The sequence below is a fragment of the Cariama cristata genome, unplaced genomic scaffold (assembly GCF_000690535.1).
Source record: "Cariama cristata isolate BGI_N322 unplaced genomic scaffold, ASM69053v1 scaffold5539, whole genome shotgun sequence".
NCBI lineage: Eukaryota > Metazoa > Chordata > Aves > Cariamiformes > Cariamidae > Cariama > Cariama cristata.
In genome coordinates, this window is record NW_009636230.1 from 14,448 (window position 1) to 22,541 (window position 8,094).

At 56.6% G+C, this 8,094-nt stretch overlaps 1 protein-coding gene across 1 annotated transcript in view; it reads right to left on the reverse strand.

Annotated features, from left to right (window-relative positions):
• PHKA1 (phosphorylase kinase, alpha 1 (muscle)) overlaps nt 1-8,094 on the reverse strand; it is a gene marked incomplete at its 5' end in the record, with an annotated part of 18,211 nt that overhangs the window by 7,467 nt on the left and 2,650 nt on the right. The window contains 10 exons of the mRNA XM_009707836.1: nt 972-1,051; nt 1,480-1,558; nt 2,498-2,642; nt 3,325-3,434; nt 4,520-4,654; nt 5,109-5,187; nt 5,388-5,495; nt 6,180-6,275; nt 6,392-6,538; nt 8,064-8,094. Of these exons, the coding sequence (XP_009706138.1) occupies nt 972-1,051; nt 1,480-1,558; nt 2,498-2,642; nt 3,325-3,434; nt 4,520-4,654; nt 5,109-5,187; nt 5,388-5,495; nt 6,180-6,275; nt 6,392-6,538; nt 8,064-8,094 (1,010 nt within the window). The remainder of the gene's footprint in view (nt 1-971; nt 1,052-1,479; nt 1,559-2,497; nt 2,643-3,324; nt 3,435-4,519; nt 4,655-5,108; nt 5,188-5,387; nt 5,496-6,179; nt 6,276-6,391; nt 6,539-8,063) is intronic.

The following is an 8,094-nucleotide window of genomic DNA, read 5'->3' on the forward strand; positions in this document are numbered from 1 at the left end:
CCCATTGGGGCTGGGGGGAAGCAGACACCTTGGCCAAGCCCAGGTGCAGCCTGCAAGGAGACTGCAGGCGAAGCGAGAAGAGGGCAAGAGAAATAAGCATTCAGAGTCACAGCAGTGCAAACGCTGGCTACAGGAGCAGCGGAGGCAGAGCAGACTGATGGGAAGGCTGTGAAGATGACCAACACTAGGTCATGCAGGAGGAGGATGTACCCAGGCCTGCTTGCAAGGGGAGCAGCAAAACTTGCACCCCACCATGGTCTCAGGACAAGGTGGGTCCAACACGCTTTGATGGGAGAAGACCCTCTCGGGCACCCTATCCACAGCAGCAAGACCTCAATTTGGCACCCACTGCAGCAGCTCTGCCCAGGGAGGGTCAAAGGCTTTGGGAAAACAACAGTCAGCGATTGCTTGGGGACATGGTGGATCTTCCCCACGATCTTGGGCACTGTACCATCACTTTCTGCACCGTCACCTGTGCAAAGATCCTCAGGCAAATCTCCCGAGCGGAGGCAGGTTGCCGACCCTTGATCTCTTCCCCACGCAACAGCCTACGAAGGTCAGTGCGGCTTGTTCCAAAGCGTCCTCCATTCTCTCCATGTCCACCAGCCTCAGCCCCATCTGGCTGGGAAACCCCTCCAGTGAGGGAGTTACAACAGCTGCATCAATTCACCCAGTCCCACCCTACTGATGTCACCATGAGCATCACTCACACGAGGTTAATTGATGGAGGGTCAGATGGGAACAGAAACATGGTGAAAACCCAACTGGATGAACACAGTAGCAGTTGCTGGCAGGGAGGTTGGGTGTTATGGGTTTACGGGTGAGTATGGCATTTGCCACGCCACAACAGCAACTGCCCTGTTCCCCCTTACCATCCTCTGCTATCTGCAAGCCATGCAGCCACTCCTCGGCGTCTAGCTCCTCAAAGCTGTCAATGGTGAGCTTTGCCAAACTCTCGGCAAAGACCTTACCCTCTGGCCCAGGGTCCATAAAGCTGAGGTGTGTTCGGCACGATGTTGTCAGGAACTCCGACAACTTACCCGTCTGGATCCTGGGCAAGAGGAGGGGAGGTCACACAGAGACGAAGAGGAGGCAATACCCTTGGCTTTGCCACCTGGATCCAGGGCAGGCCCTTTGGCAGGGAGAGATGCACTCGCCCAGGAGTGTACAAACATCCCAGTGCCTGCTTTAGCTGCCTGCAACTCCTCCAGCCACAGGTGAGCACAGAAGGGCTGCCCAAAAGCTATTAGAGGGATCCTGAAGCCACGGGTTTAATGGCATGAAGAGGCATGTCCTCTATTGCATCTCCTCTGTTGGGACTGTAGCCCCGGGGCACACTTACAGCCTAGCATACTCCCATGTATTCTCCACAGCTTGCTCCCCAACAGCCAATGCTCAGGCCCAGCAGGTACCCTCATAATCAGCCTCTCAGAGGCCACCAGCCCTCTCCCCTCCTGGACCCCAGGAAGCTGTGCTCACCTTGCACCACCAAAATACCCGTCCTGCAGCTTCCGCAGCGTTGCCAGCACGGTGGGGTGCACGCTGCTGCCGGTTTCATCTGTTGGGGACAAAGACATAGGCAGTCAGGCTCTCCCGCTCAAACAGGCTCCCAGAAGGCCAGGTGGGCATTCAGACACGCAAAGCACCACAGCATCAGCCAGACCCTTGTTTTGGGTTCACAGCCAGGCTGTGGCACCAAAAGCACCACCCAAAACCAGAAATTCAGGACTGTCCAGACCGGATTCCAGGAAAATCAGGCCAAGACGCACGCCAGGATCCTGGGATTTCACCTTGGGCTGAAGCAGACAGTACCAGACAGCAGCACCCAAAGAGCCCCCTGCTCTGTCCCTGGTTTTCACACGAGGTAGCAGAGGGGGTGCTGCTGTCAGTGGCAGAACACGCCACAGCAAAGGGCATGCTCAACACACTAAGGGGATTTCAAGTACACAAGAAGAGCCAAAAAGGCCTGAAAGAAGAACAGAGTCCCTTCCCTGCACCAGGCTCACAGGGAAGCTGTGAGCTGCTCCAGAGAAGCCAGTTTTGCTCTGCACCATTCCACAGCTCATCGCTCCTTCTGGTTTGCTGCTTTCCCCTCCCTGTTGTCTAGGAAAGCCTACAGCAGGTGGTTAGTCTTAGTGAAGAGTCAAGATGCAGGACGAGCCCCCAAAACACTCTTACAGCGGGATTATTTTTTTGGTCTTGCTCCCAAAAAGCCTCCCAACAAGACTAGCTGCCCAGAGACTGAACACCACTGTGCGGGTAAACAAACTTTGAGCTGCAGGCACTATTGCTTGGCAGGCAGCCCCGCTAGCTGCCAGGACAGCTACCAACTTCGTGTGGCTCCTTTGAGCAGTAAGCTCTTTACAGGATGCTACTGCAGCCCCATCGTGTACCAATTACCAAGATGGTCCCACATCTGCCCACCCTCTTCCTCCTGCAGAGGCTGCTTCCCAGGGCTGCTCTAGCCAAATGCCTTGTGAGGCCAGAGGATCTATACCGAGCATGGTGTGGGAGATGGGGAAGGTGATGGTTGGCCGCCCGGTCATCCTCCAGCGGCTGCAGAGGTACGAGAGGTCTGTCCTCAGCATCTCCACAATCATCTTGTTGTCGAGAGCCAGGTAGAACTGCTGCTGGTCTATGAACTGTGAGGACAGCAGGAGGAGATGTGAGTGGCCCTTCCCACAGCCACCAGGTCCCTTTGGTGCCACCCATGTCTCCTCATAGGCACTCAACCAGGCCAGGAACAGTGCACCCAGTGGACCTGCTCCTTTGCACCAACAGCTTATCCCACCTTACCGGGTAGGTGCCAGTACAGTCTACCAAGGCACCCTCAATCCCCCGGGCAGCCACTGGCCACTAACAACTATGAGGAGGTCACACCACAGCTCAGCAGCAGCATCATCCAGGCTCCACACAGCCAGTCCATGCTGTGCCTATCCCAAGTGAATATGCACTTCCCACAGTGCCAGGCTTGCAACCCTGCTTGTCCCTGCACCATGCTGGACACAAGGGAGACAGGAAACCCTGTCCTGCCATCAGGCTCCTCCTGGTATCCTTGTCAGGGTATATATACCTTGCAAAGGTATTTTCACCCAACACTGATTATCAGAATGCTGAAACCATCTCCTCCCAGTATGCCCACAGCCAGTACCACCAACTCTGCTGCTTCATGCCACAGAGGTGGGGCTGCTCCACCCTCCCAGACCGTTCAGAAGGCGCTGGACCACCCCTGAGAACAACCTGAGTGCTCAGCCAGTGGAGAAACCTCCTGCCCAGTTCCAGATCGCATGACAGCTGGAAATGAGCCTGTGCAGTGCCACCCACCTGCGGGGTAAAGGTAAAGATGTTCTTTCTGATGTTGTAGAGCTTGGAGGTCCCAAGGACACCCATGTGCCGGTAGGGCCGTCCCGTCAGGCACATCTGCTTGTTGCGGCCTAGGGGAGCAGAAGGAGAAGTTTTTGGTGCAAGCCTCCTCATGAAAGGGGATGCAGCAGCAAACAGAGACAGGCCTCTGTACTACCAGCTAGCAGGAAAAGGCTGGTTTGTGGTTGTGGTACCCCAGGACCCTGCGTTGAGCTGCCACAGCTCAAAGGGACAGTGATACTCTGTCCCCAGCCCTGCCCAGGGGGCTAGAGACATCCAGGCCCTCCCCAGGGACTCTTGCTGAAACAGGGACATACAGCCTGTCCTAACGTCTGCAACATGCCACACCTCCAGGTCTTTGGGGCTGTCAGAAGCTCGGGCAGGGCCAGGGGTTCCCCCCTGCACAGGGCTGGTCCCTCAAAGCTGACAGCTCTATCAGCATTCCCATTACTCCGAGATTACCCCCAGAGCCTAGCACAGGGCAGCAGCACCGCCCCTTCATCACGTCAGCCCGGGCAGCTGCCAGGCTGCTCCCCAGCCCGCTTTGCCCATGTCACACTTGGCCTTTTGGTGGCTTAAATTAGCCAGCATGTGCCGCCTATGGCGAATCAGGTTTCTCCTTTGGCCCAGGCTGGGTCTCCAGCTCCTGCACAAGACCCGTGCACGAGACGTTGCAGCATCAGGGAACAAGCACGCAGAGCTCTGAGCACATCCTCTCCTCACACTCAGCCCTGCCGACCCTCCAACAACAGCCGCCTTGCCTGAGCTACAGGCTCTCTCAGCTGGGGACTGCCAGGGCACCCTTCTCTGGGGTCTGGCTTGCCTCGCCCATTGAGATCTAGGTACAGGAACGAAAGCTGGCTCCTGCCCACACCAGGTCCATCCTATATGGATCAGAGCCTGTCCCTGGGGCAACTGTGCAACTGCAATGCCAAAGCTTTATCCCTTTCAGAATCACCCCAAATAGCACTGCCTACCACCCCAGCTCTCCTTCGGCAGGAGTAGCTTTACCAGGCCCAGGAACGGGTGGCAGAGGCCTAGCATGAGCCAGGCAGACAGCAGGAGGGCAGGACATCAGCAAAAAAAAAAGAATGCCAGGGAATGGGACAGACCCTTATGCACCCCTTTTGCTCCAGGAGCAGGGAGCCCAGCTCACCCAGCCGGGCGTAGATGTGGCTGAGGATGCGAGCAGGCTGGACTCTGATGGGGTAGACATCTGCCACGGTCTCCACATCGATGTCCTCCTTCCTCAGGACAGCTTTGATCCCCTCCGTCTCTGCCAGGATGCACACTGCGGAGGGAGGATGACAGGCTCAGTGTGGCAGGTGCACAAGGGTGTGACAGCACTGCCCCTGGCCTTTGGGGGACACATATAAGATGCCACGTCACATAGAGGAAGCTGTCTGGGGTCCCTTTGGGAACCAGATCCCACTGCAGAGGTCTGCCTTGCTCCTCCTAACGCTCTCCACACCCAAATCTTCCCCACTGAGTGGCAGCGGGACAGGACAGTTTTCAAACTCTCTGCAGAGGAGGCTGTAGCAGGTGCTATTTCCCTGGGACAACACAGGGTGGAGTGGAAGGACTTGCACCCCACCTTATACCCACCTTGCCAGGGCTGAGATCTGGCTGCACCAGCAGCCACCCAGCAAGCAGAGCCACCCCAGAGACACCCCCACAAATTCTGCACAGGCAGAGTCTCCAGGCCTGCCAGGCACAGGGGTTTGGGACTGGTCCCTTTCCCTCACCTTGGACCACCACATCAGGCTTGGGGACAGTCGCAAACCGGCGGTTGAGGGGATCTATTTCACCAGGAGCTAGAAACCCCTGAGGAAAAAGAGGTATGAGATGAACATTCCATGAGCAGGGCAGACTCGGTGATGCCTACAGACAACCAACCTTTAACAGGTCCTGGGCGATGGAGCTGACAATTTCCCCATGGTAGGTGGCTCAGGGTGGCAGCATTTGCCCTTTCAAAGCTCAGAGCCTGGACCCACAGCCCTCCCCAGCACCAGGGGTGACTGTACCTCGGCCATCAGGCAGCCCAGAATGTAGAGGGACTGCCCCCACATGAGCGGTAGCTTGCCCATGGGTATTCTGTCCACAGTGTGGGGGTTCCTGTACTCCTCATCCACCTGGAAGACAAGCCACAAGCTCAGGGAGGGATCCACAGACATAGGATGCTGAAGAAAGCATTATCATTGCATTCTGAAGTCCAGCAGTTTAAGGCTTAAAACAAGAAGCTACAAAAGCATTTGCCACAGAGGGTCCTGTGGCATCCTTGCTACATTCCTCCCCTCTTCTTGTGACTGCTCCAGGCACACGCTCAGACAATAGATCAGCTGCTCAGACCGTGTTTGGGTTCCCAACAACCCATTGGAATGACTGACATGCCCCAGGAGCACCCAGGCACTGCTCTCAGATGCTGGTGAGGAGAGCATCTCTCCTGTACTACCTGGGCACCTGAAGGCCATTGCTTTCAGCCAAGGCCCACACAAACACCCTCACCGCCAAATGGGAGCTCAGCACAACATCCTCAGCGCATGTCCACGTGTCCCGAGCTCTCAGAGGACTATGACTCCAGGCTAGCAGACTGCCAGCAAAGCACCCTTGTGTACCGGGACAAGAAATGCTTTGGGGAAAAGGCAGTCTATTTATCCAACATGGTTTTATAACAGCTCCAAGCCACACTATTTTCAGATGGGGTTTCCATGCACAATATGTGCTGCTTTACTAACAATTTGGGTTAAAAAGCAGTTAAAACCTAATTATCTGGTAATGAGACATTCCCACTCCCACTGTAGCTCAGGACCGCTCACCTTATCCGGTGGGACGCTGTACAGCTCTGGCACCAGGCACATCCCATTCTTCCCCTTGATGAGAACCCCCTCAAGGGCTTCCCGGTACTCCTGCACCTGAGGAAAGAGGAGATGGGATCTGCCCCTGGTCATGGCTCCCTGCATCCTTCCCCCCGCCACCTCCCTTGTCAGGGACTTCTTTCCACTGGCCCAGCAGGTCCTGCCTCCCTTACCTGCTCCATGTTTCCACTGAAAATCCCATCAATCATCAAGTATGTCCAGAAGAGAGGCCACTCGCACTCAATGTTCTCAAACAGCTTCAGATCAGCAGGTTCGTAGTAGAGGCGGGTGGCAGGTTCGTAGTAGAGGCGGTTGGGGTCCTGCAGGGAGGGCATCACAGCAAGGCAGGTGGTGGGTGGCAGGATCCCCTCAAACTGACAGGGTTCCTACTCCCCCCGAGACCCCGGCCTCAAATGCCCACTCAGTCCTCCTCCGCAGAGGATGGCCGAGACAGAGCCGTAAAGCACTTTCACCTTCAGGCTGTCTCCTTTCCATCAGACATCCCCTCCCAAGCCCCCTGCACTGATGTTGAATGGACTCACCCTTCCTGGGCAAAGGGAGCCTATCCAGTCCCCAGGAGAGCACCCTGGAGCCTTGTACAACAGCACAACATCCCCCTTGCTGCACTGGGGACACCTGTGTCCCATTCACCTTGCCTGCTCTGCCCCAGCCCCTCAGCGCCTGCCTCCTCCAGCATCACCAAGATGGCCCAGACAGGTGCGAGGGCCTGGGTTGGTCATGCAGGGCCAGAGAGCAGGGTCCCTCCTGCCATTTGGTGCAACTGCAAGCCTGACAGAAGGGAAGCGGTCAGGATGGAGAGCTGCCTTCGCCAAATCCTCCCACTCCAGATGTGTGTGGTGTACTGCCCCAAGGGACCTATGCTCAACCCTCCCTACTAACTGCATTAACTTCGTTGGCTACAGAGAAGGGAGAGAGCTGGCCTTAGTAGACTGTCAGGCAGAGAGGACAGCAGGGACAGAGGGAGCAGATGTTTTCTATAGTGCCTGCACACCAGCCACAAACTCCCAAACTCCCATTTGACTCCAGCCAGCTGCAGTGCCTTTGCAGGCAACACTGCCCTTCCTGTGCCTTTGCAGCTCCCCAGAAGTGATCCATGGCTGTGCATGCTGGCAAAGCTCATGAGCACTGGGAAAATTGGACTGGAGATGCTGCTGCTCTTCCCTGGCTCTGGAGCAGCGCAGCCATGCACACTGCCTGTTATGGTCAGGTCTGAAGAAGCGCAGCAGTGGAGATGCATTTAGAGGCATTGATGCCCAAAGGAGCCCCACCAGGTTGTGGGCCCAACAGCCCTCCAAATACCGTTTCCTGGTTCTGTCATTACCAAATGCAACTGTTGCTTATAAAGTTTTCCTGTTTTCCCTCCCCAAAGCAGCAGAAGAAAGTCTCTGCTCGCTCCGCTCCCAGTGCTGCCACAGAGCTGAGGCTGTCAGGGAGGAGCACCGCACGGTCACCTCCAGAGGCCTCTGGCCCTCGCTCAGGGCCTGTGTAGCCCTGGGAGAGCAAGGGAAGGAACCCACCTTGGCAGGGCTCCACATGGGGCAGCGGTCCCATCTCCACTCAGTCTAAGAGATACGCACCACCAGGTCCCAAGATGCAGGCAGAGCCAGCCTCTGCCTGGGATGTATCACCTCTGCAATGGGCTCTGGCATTTTGGGAAGCCTTGCCCAAGCCTGTAACACCGCCTGGGGCTACTCAGGGCTGTCATCTTTCCAGTGCTCCCCACCACAGCCTTTGCACTGCGCTTGGGGGGGCTGCAAACACAACCCAGGGCACCTGGTGTTTGGCACTCAAGTTCTGGCAGGTGGCAATGCTGGGGACACTTACCTCTTTGGGGGTCCTGTATCCATCCCGCAGG